Consider the following 19945-nt stretch of genomic DNA (forward strand, 5'->3'; position numbering starts at 1 on the left):
AAGGAAGAGGCCACAGAGCAGATGCCCAGTGGGGATATGTCAGAGATGATCATCCAGAGAGGTTGGGGGTAGGGGTGGAGATGGGGGGCACACGCCTTTATCAGCCAGGTAGGATAGACAGGAAGACCTGAAACAGAGCCCCGCAGAAACACCTCCTGGGCCACCCAGGGAGTGTACAGAAGACCTGCCTTGCACCTCTCGGCCCTCTCTCTCCCCCACCACCCTCCAGCATGGCCAAGACTGTTTCTTGCCCAAAGGAAAGACTTTTGGGGCAGAGAGGAGCTGATGAAAGAGCGTGGGACTCCATTTGGTGTGAAAAGCAGCCTGGAGTGGAATTATCCCTCCTTCTTTCACCTTCCGGTGCCTCTCCCAGCCCTGAGTTACTCACCTGGAAAATGGGGCTATGAGGAGTTGTTACAGGAACAGAGGAAGAGTTCCTTACACAGAATGCATGGCAGCACAGGCTTCCAGTATATGGCAGGCAGTTCCCTTCCCCTCTGAAGGTTTCCCAGTTGCTAGATGTTACCCTGGCCGCCTATCATTTGCATAGATTTGCCTACAGTTCCCAGCCTTGAGCAGGCAATTGTGTAGCTGAAATATACATGCTCCAAGTACAGCTGGTGATTCATTCCCCGGGATCCCCTGCCAAGCACATGCAATGGGGAGCAGGCCGCAGGAAGACTTTTCTGGGGGGCTCTGAGGGTGTCAGTCACAGTAAGATGCCTCTAGACCAGGGACCAAGCCAGCTAGGGCAGACAGCCCGAAGAGAGGCCAAGGGAGCGAGACTACGTGCCTGCCAGCATATGGGTCTGTGTGGACACTGGCCCCCAGAGGCTCGTGCACGGCTAAAGGAGTCTGGGGAGGGGAGCCCGGTCAGCCCCGGGATGATTTGTCATTACTTAATGAGATTAATGAGCCCCGGGGGCTGGTATGCAGGGGTGCTGAGGCACTCATTAGAAGCAGATGCTCATGGGAACGAACGAAAGTGGCGGCCTGGGGGTGGAGCGAGGCTCGCCCCACGCCAGGTGGCTTCCATTAATCTGTGGGCGGGGCTGAGGGTGAGGCTGCTGGGCTCTGTCCCTCCTCCCCTCCCCGTCCCCAACAACACCGGGGAGGAATGCCACAGGCAAGCTGCCTGGACTCTGGCACCACTGAGGCCCAGGAAGGAAGGCTGATGTGTTCAGGGACAGCCCTCTTGTTGGCCATGGTAGCCTCCATGCCTGGCATGGGGTACATGCTCAATAAATAACCTGTGGATTGTTATCAGAGACAAGAGGGGCCTGGAGGATGGGACTAGAACCTCTCCCTTCCTCCCCTAGACACTTCTATACCTGCAGGGTGTCCTGGCCCACTTCTCAGCCAGCCCCCACTTTCTAGTGAACCCTGGAAGTCTTGTAGGCCCAGGGAAGGCTGCTTTGTGGCCTCCGAACCTATAATTTGATTTTCAAAACCACAAGCAGGGAGGTCTGTGGGGGCCAGAGGGAGTTGACTCTCTGCCACCCCCACCGCCTGTATGTGGGTACACACACACACACACACACACACAGACACACGGTCATAAAAACTCACATGCTCTTTAACGGCTCTAGTGAGATATAATTTACGTGCCATAAAAGTTCACCCGTTTTAAAAAAAAGTGTGCAATCCAGTGGTTTCTAGTATATTTTACAGAATTGTGTAATCACCATAATCTAATTTTAGAACATTTTCATCATCTGCAAAAGAAACCTTGAATCATTAACAGTCACTCCTCATTCCTCCACCCCCTCTTCCCCCAGCCCAAGCAACCACTAATCTGCTTTCTGTCTATAGGTCTATAAATCTGCCTGTTCTGGACATTTTCTATAAATGAAATCATGCAACAGGTAATCTTTCATAACTCGATTCTTTCAGCATGGTACTTTCAGGGTTCACCCATGTTATAGCACGTATCAGCACTTCGTTCTTTTTAATGGCCAGATAATATTCCATTGTATGACTATACCACATTTTGTTTATCCCTTCATCTCTTGAATATTTGGGCGGATACTACTTTTTTTTTTTTTTTGAGCTGGAGTCTCACTCTGTTGCCCAGTCTGGAGTGCAGTGGTGCGATCTTGGCTTGCCGCAATCTACTCCTCCCAAGTTCAAGTGATTCTCCTGCCTCAGCCTCCTGAGTAGCTGGGATTACAGGCACGAGCCACCATGCCTGGCTAATTTTTGTATTTTTTAGTAGACACGGGATTTCACCATGTTGGTCAGGCTGGTCTCAAACTCCTGACCTCGTGATCCGCCCGCCTCACCCTCCCAAAGTGCTGGGATTACAGGTGTAAGCCACTGCGCCCAGCCTTTTTTTTTTTTTTTTTTTTTGACAGACAGAGTCTCACTATAACGCCCAGGCTAGAGTGCTAGAGTGCAGTGGCATGATCACGGCTCACTACAGCCTTGACTTCCTGGGCTCAAGCAATTCTCCTGCCTCAACCGCCTGAGTAGCTGGGACTACAGGCATGCACCACCATGCCTGGCCAATTTTTATTTTTGGTAGAGATAGGAGTCTCACTGTGTTGCTCAGGCTGGTCTCGAACTCCTGGTCTCAAGTGATCCTCCTACCTCAGCCTCCCAAAGTGTTGGGATTACGGGCTTGAGCTACCACATGTGGCCAGTTTCTACTTTTTGCTACTGCACACAATGCTGCTGTGAACATTCAACTATGGGTTCTTGTGTGGATGTATGTGTATTTCTCTTGGATATATACCTAGGAGTGGAATTTCTGGGTCATATGGTAACCCTAACTGTGAAACTGTTTTCCAAAGTGTCTGCACCATTTTACATTCCCACCAGTAATGTGTAAGGGTTCCAGTTCTCCACATCGTCATCAACACTTGCTGGAGTCTCTCTTTTTTATTACAGCTGTCTTAGTAGGTGTCAAGTGGCTTTGATTTGCATTTCCCTTACTGCTGGTGATGTTGAGCATCTTTGCATGGGCTTATTGGCCATTTGTGTGTCTTCTTGGATAAAATGTCTATTCAGATCCTTTGCCCATTTTTTTCAACTGGGTTATTTGTCTTTTTGCTATTGAGTTGTAAGAGTCCTGTATATATTCTAGATAGACATCCCTTATCAGATCTGATTTGCAAATATTTTCTCTCATTCTGTGGTTCTCTTTCACTTTCTTGATGATATCCTTTAAGGTGCAATTTTTTTTTTTTTTTTTTTTTTTGAGATGCAGTTTCACTCGTTGCCCAAGCTGGAGTGCAATGGCATGATCTCAGCTCACTGCAATCTCCGCCTCCTGGGTTCAAGTGATTCTCCTGCCTCAGCCTCCTGAGTAGCTGGGATTACAGGCGTGCGCCACCATGCCCAGCTAATTTTTGTATTTTTAGTGGAGACGGGTTTCACCATGTTGGTCAGGCTGGTCTTGAACTCCTGACCTCATGATCTGCCCGCCTTGGCCACCCAGAGTGCTGGGATTACATGCATGAGCCACCATGCCCAGCCTGCCCATTTTTTTCAACTGGATTGTTTGTCTTTTTGCTATTGAGTTGTAAGTGTTCTGTATATATTCTAAATAGACATCCCTTATCAGATCTGATTTGCAAATATTTTCTCTCATTCTGTAGTTCTCTTTCACTTTCTTGATGGTATCCTTTAAGGTGCAATATTTTTTTTTTTTTTTTTTTTGAGACGGAGTTTTGCTCCTGTTGCCCAGGCTGGAGTGCAATGGTGTGATCTCAGCTCACTGCAACCTCCACCTCCCGGGTTCAAGCGATTCTCCTGCCTCAGCCTCCTGAATAGCTGAGATTACAAGGCTCCTGCCACCACACCCGGCTAATTTTTTGTATTTTTAGTAGAGGCAGGGTTTCACCATGTTAGCCAGGCTGGTCTCAAGCTCCTGACCTTAGGTGATCTACCTGCCTCAGCCTCCCAAAGTGCTGGGATTACAGGCATGAGCCACTCACCTGGCCAAAGGTGTAAAATTTTTAAGTTGTTATTAAGTCCAACTTAACAATCTTTACTTTGTTTCCTATTTCACCCCGTTTTGCTTTTTCTGAACTTTTATTAATCCGTTACTCCCTCCTCCTTTCATTGCTTCTGCTCACAAACTCATTCTTACACACTCAGCTCCCAAAGCCTCTGTTTTCCCAACAACAGCATGGGGCATGATTTGCTCCCAGGAATCCTCCCTCCACATCTGGCTTAAGGGAATCTTCCTCCTGCATATTGACAGAGATACACGGAAGGGGTGGCCTGGAGTCAAAGGGCAATGGGTAGCAGGGAGGGGAAGCGCCATCAACACCCTGCGTCTTTACCAGGTTCCAAGGACAGGGCTCTGTGGAAGCATATCTGTGCATGCTTCCACAAGCTACTCTAGCTTCACCTGAGAGATGGAGGGATCAGATCAGACCATCCAGCAAAGGGCTTCTATCATTTTTTTTTAAGAGTCTCACTCTGTCGTCCAGGCTGGAGTGTAGCAGTGTCAAGATCTCAGCTCACTGCAACCTCCACCTCCCAAGTTCAGGCGATTCTCCTGCCTCAGCCTTCCATTTAGCTGTAATTACAGGCGCCCGCCACCACACTGGCTAATTTTTTTTTTTTTTTAGTAGAGACGGGGTTTCACCATGTTGGCCAGGCTGGTCTCGAACTCCTGACCTCAGGTGATCTGCCCACCTCAGCCTCCCAAAGTGCAGGGATTACAGGTGTGAGCCACCGCGCCCAGCCAGGGCTTCTTAACTTGCGCTCTACGCCCCTCTGGAAATTGTATGCATAGTGATGGGTGTAGTGAGTTTTTCTCGGGCAGAAGTTCATGGCCTTCATAGGTCTTCAAAAGGATGTGCTAAGCAAGAAAGGCTCAAAACAACCAGGCTATAGGAGACTTGCAGGTCCCAAAAATGTCCAAGTCTTATGGCAGCATTTCTCCCGCCCCGAGGGAGGACATAGCTTCTTACCCAGAGGGACCAGGCAGCATCGGCTTCCCATGGGTCCTTCAGGCTCTCAGAGTTCGGCCCAGGGAGCCGAGACAGGCCAGCTCCCAAGAACACTCCTGGGGGCTGCCTTGGTCACCCCGAGGCTCCTCCCCAGGCGGGCTCAAGGCAAGGGAGAAGGCATGCCCACCCTCCGTGGAGGTGGAGGCGCCCTTTCCAAGGCCCCAGCATGGCTGGGCTGCAGGAAATCGAGGGCAGGAAGAGAGGCTGGGGCCTGGGTGCCGCCTCGCTCCCATCTGCAGAGCATCAGTGGGGCAGGCTGGTGGGGGCTTTTGAGGGGGGCCGGGGAGGAAATGAGAATAAACACAAGTAAGTGGGGAGGGAAGGGGGGCTGCGCCTAAGCCCCTTGGCAGCCCATGAAGGGAAGTGACACAATGAGGAATGTGTTTCTCTCTGCCCGTCCCCGACGTGGGGGTGGGAGGCTGAGCCCTGAGAATGGCCAGACCCCAACAGGGGCCAGGGGGCACAGGCTGGGACAGCCCCAGAGGGGCAGGCGGTGAGGATGGGGTCTGGCGGCAAAACGGTGGGGGATGGGCCGGAGGGGCACCCCTGGCAGCCAGGATACTTATCCTGCATCCCTCTCCCTCAGCCAGGGGCCTAGGATCAGTGTCCTGGCACAGTCCCTGTGTGCGCCCCGCTGGGGGGCACCTCTCAGCACACCCCAGCGTGGAAGCCATCCCTCCTCTAGGGAACTGGCCCCTTCTGGTGGCCCCTTCCCTTCCTTCTCCAGGGACTTGGGGTCATGGAGGCCGGCTGAGTCCTTCGAGTCCTTCCTATGGGAAGGAGCTGAGGGTGAGGGCTCCCCTGGCCGTGGGAAGGGCTGTGCACAGTGTTTCTGTCCCCAAGCGGGACTGTGCACAAACAGGCCCCCTGGTGGGACAGTATGTCCCCGTCCTGAACACCCATTTCCTCTCCTCCCAGCAGGCAGCCGGCTTGGTTAACCCCCTCCTGCCCAGTAATCCAGAGACGTTGATGAGGCTGTGGTGGGCAGGGCCAAGAGCCTCCTCAGCCCCCACCCCTGACCCCCTCCTCCATCTGGGCTGAGGGGTGGCAGGGCCTGGGAAAGCAAGTGGGCCCCAGAAATCTCTGTGGATCTCCTGCCTTCCCGCCACAGCCCCTGCAGACAGGGGTCCCCCACCCTTGCCTGCTGCCTCACAATCTCCTGCCAGTGGGTGGGAGCCAAGAGGCCACTCTCTCCATCTCAGACCCAGGACAGGGAGGCCTGCTGGGCTGTGAGCCCCATGAGCTCTATGGAGCCTGAAGCCTGTCCTGGTTTAGCTCAGGAAAGAGCCAGCTGGCCTTTGAGTAGGTGGGCAATTGGCCCCACCCACCCTGCCTTCTAGGCATCTATCCCTGGCTGTGCAGGGCACAGAGGACAGGGTGAGGGAGAAGGCCAGTGAGCAGGCACCCACCTTGGTCTTCTGTGGTCCTGCCTGCCCCAGGAGCCCAGGGGCCTGCCCTGGCAGGTGTGGGGTTGGGGCAGGCAGATACCCAGCAGGTCGCCTGTGGGTGGGCACTGTCTCCTCAGCCCTGTCCCTGCAGCCCCGGGGGCAGGTGAGGAAGGGGGCAGAGAGTTGTGCCCAGGCCATGATTGTATTTGAGCCACAGACTCAGGGCTGGAAGGCTGCAGACTTACCTGCCGCTCACTCCTCTAGGCCAGGTTTGGCCCCTGGGATCCCTGGGGGGTCACAGCCCCCTTCTGTCCTGTCTCCCGACACTACGGGCTCCTGCGGAGACCCATGGAGAAGACAGGACTGAGGACCTTGAACAAGCTGTCACCTCCCTGGCTTCCTCATCTGAAGGAGGAGGCTGGACAGGACTGGCTGGAGAGGAGCCAGGCAGAGTCCACCTGGGCCTCGTCCAGCCACCTGACCTATTTCCTCGCCTGTCAGACAGAGAGGGGCACAGGGATAAAACAGCCATAAAAATACCCCCCTTGGCTGAGCACGGTGGCTCACACTTGTAACCCCAGCACTTTGGGAGGCCCAGGCGGGAGGATCACTTGAGCCCAGGAGTTCAGGACCAGCCTGGGCAACATAGTGGGAACCTGTCTCTACCAAAAAAAAAAATTTTTTTTAATTAGCAGGGTGTGGTGGCACACACCTGTGGTGCCAGTTGCTTGGGAGGCAGAGGTTGGAGGATGGCTTGGCCCAGGAATTTGAGGTTACAATGAGCCACGATCACACCCCTGCACTCCAGCCTGGGTGACAGAGAGACCCTGCCTCAAAAACAAAACAAAACAAAACAAAAAAACTACCCCTCCCATGTGCCCCCTCCCCTGCCCACAAAGGCCAGGCTCAAGAAGCTTCTACCTTTGTATAGCAATTTACAAAAGACCATGACACCTATTTTCAAATGCATCCCAGGGCAACCCCAGAGACCTGCAGGGCAGCCCGGAGGTGGGGCAGGGTGGGAAAGGAGGCCTCCTAACTCTCAATTCAGGGCGCTTTCCGTGTCGTCCGAGGCCCTTGTGATCCCATCTCTTGGCTTCTTCATCCTCTCTCCGTTCTGGCCAGTGCCCCCTGATGGTAGCCAGGGAGGCAGAGGAGGCCTGTCCGAGGGGGTGGTTCTTTTTTTTTTTTTTTTTTTTTTTGAGATGGAGTCTCGCTCTGTCGCCCAGGCTGGAGTACAGTGGTGCGATCTTGGCTCCCTGCAGCCTCTGCCTCCCGGGTTCAAGCAATTTTCCTGCCTAGCTGGGACTACAGGTGCATGCTGCCACGCCCGGCTAATTTTTTTTTTTTTTTTTTTTTTTTTGTATTTTTAGTAGAGACGGGGTTTCACCATGTTGGCCAGAATGGCCTTGATCGGGGTGGTTCTTTAATCCCACCTCCCACCCAGTGCTGAGGAGAGCAGAGGTTTAGCAGGAAGTCAAGTCCCTGAGAAACCCAGCAACAACACCACGGTGACAGTGAGGACCCCTCCCAGGGAGCAGGGCAGCTCCAGTGGGGAGAGGTGTGAGGGCCTCTGCACTTGCCTCTGCAGGGACCTGAGGAACAACATCATCAGCATGGTGCAGCCCGGCGCCTTCCTGGGCCTGGGGGAGCTGAAGCGCTTGTGAGTGGCATGCCCTCCCCTGACCCCCACCCCTTTCCTCCTGAGGGAGAAAGTCACCCCTCCTGCTCCATGCCCACCCCTTTCCTCTCACCCACCCACACCTGCCCCTCCTTTCCGCTCGGGTGCCTTGGCTGGGGTCAAAGGAGCCGGCATTACCAGTCCAGCTGTGGCCTGGCCCCAACCTCATCTCCTTTTTCATCCCACCCTCCACACAAGCCCTGGCCCCACCCATGTGTTCCTCACAAGTGGACCTGCGTGCTGCCACGTGGCCGACTCGCTGAGGTTGCCTGTGTCTCTCTAGAGATCTCTCCAACAACCGGATTGGCTGTCTCACCTCCGAGACCTTCCAGGGCCTCCCCAGGCTTCTCCGACTGTAAGTGATGGGGTGAGAAGTGGGGAGGGGAGGAGAGGGAAGAAGTGCATAGGAAGCAAAATGTGGCCCCCAACCCTTCCACATCCCACCTGCTCTCCTCCGCCCGCCCATGGACACCCTAAGACCCCATCTCAGTTGTCCCCTGTCCCCTGCAGAAACATATCTGGAAACATCTTCTCCAGTCTGCAACCTGGGGTCTTTGATGAGCTGCCAGCCCTTAAGGTTGTGTGAGTATCTCTTCCTAGTGCGAGGACCCAGACCCCTGTCCCTTTCTCTGCCCAGGAGGGATGTATAAGCATCATGACCACCAGGACCGGCCTCACGAGTGGCCACAGCAGACAGTGCCTGAAATGCCCCCACGATCACCTTCCTGCAATGGCCCGGGGCAGAGATGGTGCACAGAGACCCGATTCTGCCCCTCCTACCCTCTCCAGCCTTGTCCCTCCCTGGGGCCCCAGGCCACCCACGAGCCCACACTCCCTCTGCTCTGCTCCGTGACCCCTCTGCCCACCCTGCAGGGACTTGGGCACCGAGTTCCTGACCTGCGACTGCCACCTGCGCTGGCTGCTGCCCTGGGCCCAGAATCGCTCCCTGCAGCTGTCGGAGCACACGCTCTGTGCTTACCCCAGTGCCCTGCATGCGCAGGCCCTGGGCAGCCTCCAGGAGGCCCAGCTCTGCTGCGGTGAGCAAGTCCCCCCAACTACACATCTACCAGGGACCCTGCCTCTCCACCAACCCAGGGCCCAGACACGAGCCTCCCGTCAGACCCACAGATTTTTACCTTTGTATTGCAATTTGCAAAAGACCACGACACTGAGTCCTGCTCTTGCATTTAGGGAGACCTTATCTTTATGTATAAATCACCATCTGAGATGTGCTGCCCAGCACAGAAAGGCTTTTCTGTGCTCTCTTTCATTACAGGTTTGCAACAGCCAGCCCACAAAAAGAATCACATTTACTATCCCAGTGACCCTCCCTGTGAGGCAGGGCCGGTGTTATTCTCCCCACTCCGCCTATGACTGAGCGCTGGGCGTGTCCTCCAGGGCATCCCCTTTCCCGCGGTGTCCTGGGGTCAGTCCTCCATCAGCTTTTCTAAGCCCCCTTGGGACTGCTTGTTTATGTTTTCATCTGGCCCCACCTCTCGGGGTAACACGTGTGCTGAGAAAGGAGCACTTTTCTTTGTCCAAAAACCGCCTGTCCCTCCCCTTTACCCTTATCCCTGGAGACTTTCTCTTGACCCCTTTTCCTTCCCAGCTGGAGCAGGCTACAGGCCAAGGGTCCCGTCCCGCCCCGCCCCATCCTGCTGGACTCTCCCTCACATGTGCAGCCTCACATGCGTGTGCACTCGGGCCTCACGCCTGGTGTCTCCTCCCACAGAGGGGGCCCTGGAGCTGCACACACACCATCTCATCCCGTCCCTACGCCAAGTGGTATTCCAGGGGGATCGGCTGCCCTTCCAGTGCTCTGCCAGCTACCTGGGCAACGACACCCACATCCGCTGGTACCACAACCGAGCCCCTGTGGAGGGTGATGAGCAGGCGGGCATCCTCCTGGCCGAGAGCCTCATCCACGACTGCACCTTCATCACCAGGTATGAGCCCCGCTGCCCCTCCTCAGGCCTCAGCATGGGGTTGGGGGGCCTACCCTACCCATCACCACCCTGCAAAAGAGCTGCCCCCAGATGTGTTCCTGGGAGAATGTGCGTGTATATTTACGGAAAGCTTGGACTAAGTTATCGATGGTCTAGATAGAGGCTAGAAATAAATATCTGATAGAACAAAATGATGATACTTGACATCTCTTTAGTGCTCTTACACTGTATAGAGTGGCTCCTATCTGTGGCACCAGATTTAATCTCTACAGTAGACCTGCAAGAGAGATACTATCGGCTCCATGATAAGGATGGGGAAATCGAAGCTCAAAAAAAACAGTATCATAAGGCCAATCAGAATAAAAGGAGTGCGTACTTGCATTCCTTGTTTCATTAAAGAAAAAAGGACCTGCAGCTAATGTCGTAGGACGGTGCTGAGGGAGGGCGACGTGGCTGGGCCCAAGGGTGACTCACGAGCTAGCTCCGCCTGCCACCCGCAGTGAGCTGACGCTGTCTCACATCGGCGTGTGGGCCTCAGGCGAGTGGGAGTGCACCGTGTCCATGGCCCAGGGCAACGCCAGCAAGAAGGTGGAGATCGTGGTGCTGGAGACCTCTGCCTCCTACTGCCCCGCCGAGCGTGTCGCCAACAACCGCGGGGACTTCAGGTTTGGCCCGCTCCACCCTGTAGAGGGCTGCCCAGCCCCCAACCCCACCCTTGCACCTGACATCACAGGTGGCCAGAGTTTCCCCATCCGATGTCTCTGTTGGGTCCTAAAGATGGAGAAGACACTTCCTTTTGTCATTCAGCCTGAAGCCTTGCTATCGAATAGATAGACTTTATGTATAAACTTACCATCTGAGGCTGGGTGCAGTGGCTCACACCTACAATCCCAGCACTTTGGGAGGCCAAGGCAGGCGGATCATCTGAGGTTAGGAGATGAGCCTGGCCAACATGGCAAAACCCCATCTCTACCAAAAAGCACAAAAATCAGCCAGGTGTGGTGGTGCGTGCCTGTAATCCCAACTACTCAGGAGGCTGAGGCAGGAGAATCGCTTGAACCCGGGAGGCGGAGGTTGCAGTGAGCCAAGATCGCACCATTGCACTCCAGCCTCAGCCTAGGAGACAAGAGCAAGACTCCATCTCAAAAACAAACAAACAAACAAACAAAATTACCATCTGAGATGTGCTGCACAAAAAGACTTTTTTTTTTTGAGACAGTCTCATGCTGGAGTGCAATGGCATGATCTTGCTGCCTCAGCCTCCCCGGTAGCTGGACTGTGCCACCATGCACAGCTAATTTTTGTATTTTCAATGGAGGGTTTCACCATGTTGGCTAGGCTGGTCTCGAACTCCTGGCCTCAAGTGATCCACCCGCCTCGGCCTCCCGAAGTGCTGGGATTACAGGCTTAAGCCACTGTGACTTTTTTTAGACAGGATCTTGCTCTTTCATCCAGGCTCCAGTGCAGTGGCACAATCATACCTCACTGCAGTCTCGAATTCCTGGGCTCAAGCAATTCTCCCACCTCTGCCTCCCGAGGAGCTGGGACTACAGGCGCAGCCACTATGCCTAGCTTATTGTGTTATTTTCTGTAGAGACAGGGTCTCACTTTGTTGCCCAGGCTGGTCTCAAACCCCTGGGCTCAAGCACTGTGCCTGGCCACAAAAAGGCTTTTATTTGCTTCCTTATATTCATAGTTTGCAAAAGCTCGCCCACAAAGAGTATCACCTTTTAAGATCCCAGTGATCCTCTCTGTTATGCAGGAAAGCTATTATTCTCCCCACTGCACAGCTGAGAATACTGAGGCCGAGAAAGGATAAATACTTTGCCTTAAGCCATAGCAAATAAGTGGCAGAACTTGAATTTAAACTCAGAACTCTAAAGTCCAGCCCCCTATCGCCTGTGACAGCCCGGTCAGAACAAAGAGAGTGGAACTTGGGAACCCCTGGAAGGCTGGTCTGGACCCCGCTCCTGGATCCTTCCCCAAGGCCCCAAGGAGTCCGGCCTCACAGTTCTAAAGTCGGGAGAAAGGCTGTTGTTCTGAGAAGCCTGGTTCATCGGCAACTTCCTGCCTCTGCCCCCAGGTGGCCCCGAACTCTGGCTGGCATCACAGCCTACCAGTCCTGCCTGCAGTATCCCTTCACCTCAGTGCCCCTGGGCGGGGGCGCCCCGGGCACCCGAGCCTCCCGCCGGTGTGACCGTGCTGGCCGCTGGGAGCCGGGGGACTACTCCCACTGTCTCTACACCAACGACATCACCAGGGTGCTGTACACCTTCGTGCTGGTGAGGAGAGGCTGGGGCACCCCACCAGCTCTGCTTCGGGGGCACAGGGAAGGGAGAAGCCAACCTAACGGGCAAGGGGAGCCCGATCTCTGGGCCGCTGGGCTGTGCCTCCTGTCCCCTGCCTGTGCAGAGCCAGGAGTCGGCTCCTCTCCTCTAGCCGCCCTCTGCTGGGGGATTCAGACCCACTGAGGCCACAGTGGGGAAGGGCACCAGTCCTCTGTCCCCATCCGGCCACCTCACGCCCCTTTACTCACCAACGCCAAAAGCAGAGTCCCACTGTCCTTACACCAGGGATGCTGGCAGTGGTGGCCTTGGGCTGTGATGATCTCAGCCTCTCTGCCCTCCTAGCTTGATGAGACCCAGCAGGTAGGCTGGACTCCTGTCCTCAGGCACTGAGCACTGGCACAGAGCAGAGGGTCCCCAGGGGCAGTTTGGGGGCAGAAGGAACAGGCGAGATGATCCTCTCTCTTCCCCCAATCCCCAGATGCCCATCAATGCCTCCAATGCGCTGACCCTGGCTCACCAGCTGCGTGTGTACACAGCTGAGGCCGCCAGCTTTTCAGACATGATGGATGTAGTCTATGTGGCTCAGATGATCCAGAAATTTTTGGGTTATGTCGACCAGATCAAAGAGGTGAGACTCAGCTGGACCTCAGGAGCTCGGAAAACGCCCCCATCCCTCATTTGCTCAAGCCTCTCTCTCACTCCAGCCCCTGAGTCCCAAGCCCCGCCCCTGCCCTCAGCAACTTCCCTGTCCCCCCAGCTGGTAGAGGTGATGGTGGACATGGCCAGCAACCTGATGCTGGTGGACGAGCACCTGCTGTGGCTGGCCCAGCGCGAGGACAAGGCCTGCAGCCGCATCGTGGGTGCCCTGGAGCGCATCGGGGGGGCCGCCCTCAGCCCCCATGCCCAGCACATCTCGGTGGTAATGGGGGTCAGCATAGGGGGTGGCCCTGGCATGCAGAGGAGGGAGGCGCTCCCTCTCATGCATGCACTTGCTGTGCCCCAGCTAGCAAGAGCAGCAGACGTGACAAAGTTCTGAGCCATGGGGTTCACTTCCAAGTTGTCAGGGGCAGTGCTAAGGAGAGATGGCCAGTGACCCTGGAGAAGTGATGCCAGACTCCGTGGTGGGGAACTGAGCCAAAGGGCCAGCCTGACGGGAATAAGCAGGAGGAAGAGTGAAAGGAGTAGAAGGGATGGGAGGAGGGCTTGGTGGCAGGGCAGACAGCACTCGGGATTGAGTGAAGAGTAATGGAAGTTCCCTGAGAGAAGGTGAGGGCTCCAATCCGATAACAACCACAGTACAGCATCGTGTATGTGCAAGATACTGTGCTAGGTAGGCCCTTGGGGCGATGCAAAGGGGCGAGACATGGAGCCTGCTCTACAGCTGAGTCAGGCAACAGAACTGGCATACCTAAGAGGTGAGCAAGAGGCCGGGCGCAGTGGCTCCACCTGTAATCCCAGCACTTTGGGAGGCCGAGACAGGAGAATCTCCTGAGGCCAGGAGTTGGAGACCAGCCTGGGCAACAAAGAGAGACCTGGTCTCTACAAAAAATACAAAAGTTACCCAGGAGTGTTGGCATGCGCCTGTGGTCCCAGCTACTCGGGAGGCCAAGGTGGGAGGATCACTTGAGGCCTGGAATTTGAGACTAGCCTGGGCAACATGGTGAAACCCCATCTCTAAAAAAAAAAAAAAAATGTTTTTAATTATATGGGCATGGTAGCATGCCTGTAGCCCCAGATACTCAGGAGGCTGAGGTGGGAGGATCACTTGAGCCCAGGATTTGTAGGCTGCAGTGAGCTGATTGTGACACTGCACTCCAGCCTGGGTGACATAGCAAGAACCTGTTCCTCTAAAAAGAAAAAAGAGGTGGCTTTGAAAAAACTGAGGATTGAAGGGCAGGACTACAGCCTGAGCAGACCCATTGAGAGAGATGTGCAGTCCCAAGCAGAAGGCCACCATCTCAAATGGTGGGATGACAAGGTCCCTGTCCCCAGAACGCGAGGAACGTGGCATTGGAGGCCTACCTCATCAAGCCGCACAGCTACGTGGGCCTGACCTGCACAGCCTTCCAGAGGAGGGAGGGAGGGGTGCCGGGAGCACGGCTAGGAAGCCCTGGCCAGAACCCCCCACCTGAACCTGAGCCCCCAGCTGACCAGCAGCTCCGCTTCCGCTGCACCACCGGGAAGCCCAATGTTTCTCTGTCGTCCTTCCACATCAAGGTGGGCACTGGGGGAGGGGGAGGGGGTGGGAGAAGGGAGGCACTCAGATGCAGGTGCCTGGTGGGGGCAGTGAGAGGAGGTGGGAGGAGGGGGCTGCAAGACATCAGTGCTCTAGGGGGTCCTGGTGTCTCTGAGGAGCTCCTATGTCCCCCCAGAACAGCGTGGCCCTGGCCTCCATCCAGCTGCCCCCGAGTCTGTTCTCATCCCTTCCGGCTGCCCTGGCTCCCCCGGTGCCCCCAGACTGCACCCTGCAACTGCTCGTCTTCCGAAATGGCCGCCTCTTCCGCAGCCACAGCAACACCTCCCGCCCCGGAGCTGCTGGGCCTGGCAAGAGGCGTGGCGTGGCCACCCCCGTCATCTTCGCAGGAACCAGTAAGGGGCTGAACTCCCCGCCCTGCCCGGGGTGCCTCTCGTGTGTCCGCCCTGTTCCCCTTTATCCTGCCCTTCCCTAGCCCACAGCCCCCCAGTGCCCTAGTGGAACCGACACAGGATGTTGGGTCTCTCACCTTTTCCCAACAGGGCAGAGGGCAGAGATACACACACACACACACACACACCCCACGGGCCCAATGCAGACAAGTAATGCTGAACGGGTGCCTGCTAGAAACAGCACTGTCACTGGTGCTGGAAGGAATAAAAACATCTAGGCCATGGTCCCTGCTCCCAGAGGCTACCTAAGCAGTAGAGGGCGAAGTAACCTCCCACGGCAGCCATAGGAGAGGTTCCAGGAAGCTGCTGCACAGGCAGCCCAGGTGAGAAGCATTCTGAAAAGGCAACAGGGCTCCAGCTGTCGTGGCGGAGGTGGGACTGACACAGATGGGCCTTGAGGGATGATCAGGAGTTTCAGAGACACCAAGGAAGGGCGGAGACCAGGGCAGAGGAATAACAACATGAGCAGAGGTGTGGGGGGTGGGAGACACCGAGTGTCTGACTCGCCACCCAGCTGGGGGCCTGGCACCCAGAAAGCAGATGGATCACCTGCAGTCCCCCTCTTATCATTCCATCTCTCCCCCGGGACCAGCAACCCCCACACCTGCCTTCTTTCTGCCGGTGATTCCACTGTTGCTCCCACCATCCACGCTGGCACCAGCCCATCTCTGGCCCCCACACCTCCACCTTCAGTCCATCCCTCATGCCCTCACCAGATTCACCTTATGCAAACTGCACTTTGCACATCAGAGAGCCCCTTCAAAATCTTGGGTTGTTTCCCACCATCAGGACATCTGCCTCCCTCCATGAGCCCTCTAGGGTCCTAGCGATGCCGCTGTACCCCCTTTGCCCAGCCAGAAGGCGCTGCCACCCCACCGTGGGTTCCATCCTGTTCCTAGCACAGACTCTTGCTGTCAGGTCTTGCGTTCTGGCCGGGGACACTCACTGAGTATCTGGTATGTGCCAGACTGTGCCTGAGCTGGGACACACTTGTGCACAGACAGTTACGGCTTTGTCCTTGAGGAACACACCCTTCAGCAGAGAGGACAGGCAGTGGACAAGTCATTGTAAGTGCAGCTCGTTGTAAGTAAGCAGCAGTGAGTGAGCAGCTCGTTGTAAGTGAGCAGCAGTGAAGTGTTTTGGAGGGCACAGGGATGAGGGACCACCCAACCTAGTTGGAGGCCAGGGAGGCCTTTCCCGAAAACCACTAAGACTTAAAGGACAAGTAAGGTGGCCTGAGGAAGGTGAGAGCCCTGTGTCCGCAGCCGCATGGGCTGTGGGAGTGTGTGGGTTGAGGCGGGTGGGTGAGGGGTCTGTGGAGACCAGGGCCTGCTCCGGGAGCCCCTCTCCCACTGGGAACGCCTCCTCCTAGTCCTCCCTCCATCCCGCCCGCCTCCCTCCTCCCTTCACCTGGCTTCTGTTCCCTCCATCTGCATTTCTGTGTTCTTGTCCCTGAGCGCCCCCAGCCTGAGTCCTCACCATGGAGCATGACATCACTGCTCATCCAGCACTCAGGGCGGGCCACCACAGAGGGCTCACATTTTCCACCATCATCCGCACCCACCCCCTCCAGGGTCCCCCGTTAGACTGAGGCTGTCCTTGGCATCTCATCACATGCCCCCAGCCCAGCACTGTGCCCTGCCCGGCAGGTGCCTAGTACACACCCTGTCACTGCTGCTGCTGCTGAGTCCCAGCTGAGCCCACCTCCCTGACACCCTGTGTGTGTCTGTGTGGACGTCCTTCTCCCCCTGTAGGTGGCTGTGGCGTGGGAAACCTAACAGAGCCAGTGGCCGTTTCGCTGCGGCACTGGGCTGAGGGAGCCGAACCTGTGGCCGCTTGGTGGAGCCAGGAGGGGCCCGGGGAGGCCGGGGGCTGGACCTCGGAGGGCTGCCAGCTCCGCTCCAGCCAGCCCAATGTCAGCGCCCTGCACTGCCAGCACTTGGGCAATGTGGCCGTACTCATGGTGGGTGTGCGGTGGGGTGACAAGTAGGTGGGGGCAGGGACATGGGCTGGGTGGAAAATGGGGGTGGGTGTACTCTGACCACTTGGGACCATGGAGAAATACAGAAAGGACAGCAGCCCTACTGGGCCCCATGAGTGGTGGGATGTGGGGAAATGGCCCTTTGGCCTCTCCCACCTCTCCATCTATCAGGAGACAGGGAGGTCTGGCCTCCATGCTTATATCCAGATAGTTGGATCTGATGGATCTGGAACTCCTAATGGATCTGGAACTCCCTAGCCTGGCCTTCACATCCCGCACTTTCTGAGACCAGATTTTTTTTTTTTTTTTTTTTTTTTTTTTTTTTTTTTTTTTTTTTTGAGACGGAGTCTGGCTTTGTCGCCAGGCTGGAGTGCAGTGGCACGATCTCGGCTCACTGCAACCTCCGCCTCCTGGGTCCAAGCAATTCTCCTGAGTCAGCCTTCCAAGTAGCTGGGATTACAGGCGTGTGCCACCATGCCTGGCTAATTTTTTGTATTTTTAGTAGAGACAGGGTTTTGCCATGTTGGCCAGGCTGGTCTCAAACTCCTGACCTCAAATGATCCACCCGCCTCAGCTTCCCAAAGTGCTGGGATTACAGGCATGAGTCACTGTGCCCAGCCGAGACTTCTTACAAAGAAGAAAAAAATAATCTGGGAACCCTTCTCCTTCCTGGTCACCCCATCCCTCGTGGCACGTGGTACTGCCACTCTCCAGTCCTGCAGTCCTGCTGCTGGTCACAGGCAGCACCTGCTCCCTTTCTCCTCATCTCTGGTCTTTCAGGCTGGGGGCGTGAAGAGTCCCCAGCAAAGCAGGACCAGAGGCAGGGAAGGGGCCGCAGTAGCTGGCTCCATAGGGCTGGCTTCCTAAGCTGTCCAGCCTGAAGCTTTCCTCCCTGCCCAGATGAACTAAGCACCAAAGTGCAGGACCAAGGCTGACGGGGCCTGGGAAGAGGAAAGTTGGCATGGGGGCCTGGCAAGGTGTCCATATTCCTCACGTCCTCCTTCCCGCCCTCTCCCAGGAGCTGAGCGCCTTTCCCAGGGAGGTGGGGGGCGCCGGGGCAGGGCTGCACCCCGTGGTGTACCCCTGCACGGCCTTGCTGCTGCTCTGCCTCTTCGCCACCATCATCACCTACATCCTCAACCACAGGTGGGTGCTCCTGCAGGAGGTAGGGCATGGTGGGCAGGCACGGAAGGGTCCCCCACCCTGTCCGCTCCCCGTCCTATGCTCTGGTACATACTTTCAATTCCAGCTTTGCAATGGGTGAGGGACTCCGAGACAGGTGTAGGAAACCTCCCAGCGTGGGTGCAGGGTGGACTCATTGAGGACTTGGCAGGGGTTTTTTCCCCAGGTGGGTCCACATGACTTTCTCAGCCTCTCACCCATTGGGGTTGGAATCACTTTGAGGGGTTAAGGACGCCCTACCCTATGGCCTCTGTCACATTCCCACCCATTCACACACGCAGATATGTGCCTGCCCCCTGTGGCTCTCCCAGTGGCCTTGAGACCCCATGGGCCTGACCTTGGGTTGGACGGCCATTAATTAGAGACTGTTTCCGGGCAGCTCCATCCGTGTGTCCCGGAAGGGCTGGCACATGCTGCTGAACTTGTGCTTCCACATGGCCATGACCTCTGCTGTCTTTGCGGGGGGCATCACACTCACCAACTACCAGATGGTCTGCCAGGCGGTAAGCAGGAGAAGGGGCTTTGGGGGTGGTGCTCTGAGATGAGTTCTGGCACCTAGGCATAGAGTGGGGAGATACACTGGAAGAAAAAGGCTGGTGCTCATATTCCACGGCTCCATGGCTTCCTCTGTGGCAGCCTTGGAAGGCAGGGATGGTGGGTCGTTGAGAGTGAGAGTAGGGGGTGGTAAGAACCAGATCAGAGAGAATGGGAGATGGGCTTCAAAGTGGAAATGGAGACCTGCAGTGGTGGGGAGGTGGGGGATCAGCTGGATAGCCATATCAGGGTCATGGGAAGCCCTGCAGTGGGAGAGAACACTGGGGTGGAGGCAGAGGGTGGCAGCAGGGATGGAAGCTTGGCGAGTGTATGGGGAGTGGGCTGGGTAAAGTAAAAAAGCTGGGGGCCGGAGGCTGGAAGCCTGGGAGGACATCAGCAGGGCTGAGGCTCTGGGAGGTCCAGTGGTAGCCCCCATATCCCCAGCCTCCATGCCTTGACCCCGCAGGTGGGCATCACCCTGCACTACTCCTCCCTATCCACGCTGCTCTGGATGGGCGTGAAGGCACGAGTGCTCCACAAGGAGCTCACCTGGAGGGCACCCCCTCCACAAGAAGGGGACGCTGCCCTGCCCGCTCCCAGTCCTATGCTCCGGTACATACTTTCAATTCCAGCTTTGCAATTGGGGAGGGACTCCGAGGCAGGCGCAGGAAACCTCCCAGGGTGGGTGAAGGGTGAGTTTAAGGTCCCTGGGAGATCACTCTCCAAAGACAGGAGAGGCTAGGCCCTAGACTCAGCAGATCACACAAGACCATGCAGTGGGGGACATCCTGTGGGCTTCTGGGGCATGACAAAGCCAGGGAAGGAGATGACTCCAAATGTCATGGCAAGGATCCTGGGAACCTGAGTGGCACCCCTGACTTCTGCACTGTTTAGGGTGAGAGAGCAATTCTGGCCTCTGCCCCTTAGAACAGTCATGGCCAAGTCCAAGTAGTCCCTGCAGGGACCTTGCATCTCTGGCAAAAAATTCTGATAATTTAAAGGAGAAAGAGGATGGGACAGAGACACCAAGCAAAGGGCTCTGAGCACCCAGTTCTTCCCTTCCCTTTCCCCATCTCTGGGACCCCCAATCCCTCATTCCCTCCAGGTTCTATTTGATCGCTGGAGGGATTCCACTCATTATCTGTGGCATCACGGCTGCAGTCAACATCCACAACTACCGGGACCACAGCCCCTAGTGAGCACCCCTCCCTCCCGCCCCAAGCCCACCTACCTAACACCAGATGCCTTCCACTCCACTGGCAGGGCCATCTGCCAGGTCCACCCAGCCATAACCCAACCCAAGCCCACGCATGCTGACCAAGCCGTCCTTGTCTC

General features: G+C 56.1%; 1 protein-coding gene across 3 annotated transcripts in view; it reads left to right on the top strand.

Annotated features, from left to right (window-relative positions):
• ADGRA2 (adhesion G protein-coupled receptor A2) overlaps positions 1-19945 on the top strand; it is a 46256-nt gene that overhangs the window by 23334 nt on the left and 2977 nt on the right. The window contains exons 3-18 of one of the 3 annotated variants that reach the window (XM_030817101.1): positions 7944-8015; positions 8317-8388; positions 8544-8615; positions 8907-9070; positions 9766-9979; positions 10480-10644; positions 12063-12261; positions 12746-12895; positions 13025-13186; positions 14260-14484; positions 14640-14856; positions 16668-16876; positions 17913-18040; positions 18456-18579; positions 19077-19222; positions 19716-19805. In XM_030817101.1, coding sequence (XP_030672961.1) covers positions 7944-8015; positions 8317-8388; positions 8544-8615; positions 8907-9070; positions 9766-9979; positions 10480-10644; positions 12063-12261; positions 12746-12895; positions 13025-13186; positions 14260-14484; positions 14640-14856; positions 16668-16876; positions 17913-18040; positions 18456-18579; positions 19077-19222; positions 19716-19805 — 2409 coding nt within the window. Of the gene's footprint in view, positions 1-7943; positions 8016-8316; positions 8389-8543; positions 8616-8906; positions 9071-9765; positions 9980-10479; positions 10645-12062; positions 12262-12745; positions 12896-13024; positions 13187-14259; positions 14485-14639; positions 14857-16667; positions 16877-17912; positions 18041-18455; positions 18580-19076; positions 19223-19715; positions 19806-19945 lie in introns of those variants that run through there. The other 2 variants (XM_030817102.1, XM_030817103.1) reach the window with 2 other exon arrangements.

Source organism: Nomascus leucogenys, chromosome 8 (genome assembly GCF_006542625.1).
Source record: "Nomascus leucogenys isolate Asia chromosome 8, Asia_NLE_v1, whole genome shotgun sequence".
NCBI classification, from domain to species: Eukaryota; Metazoa; Chordata; class Mammalia; order Primates; family Hylobatidae; genus Nomascus; species Nomascus leucogenys.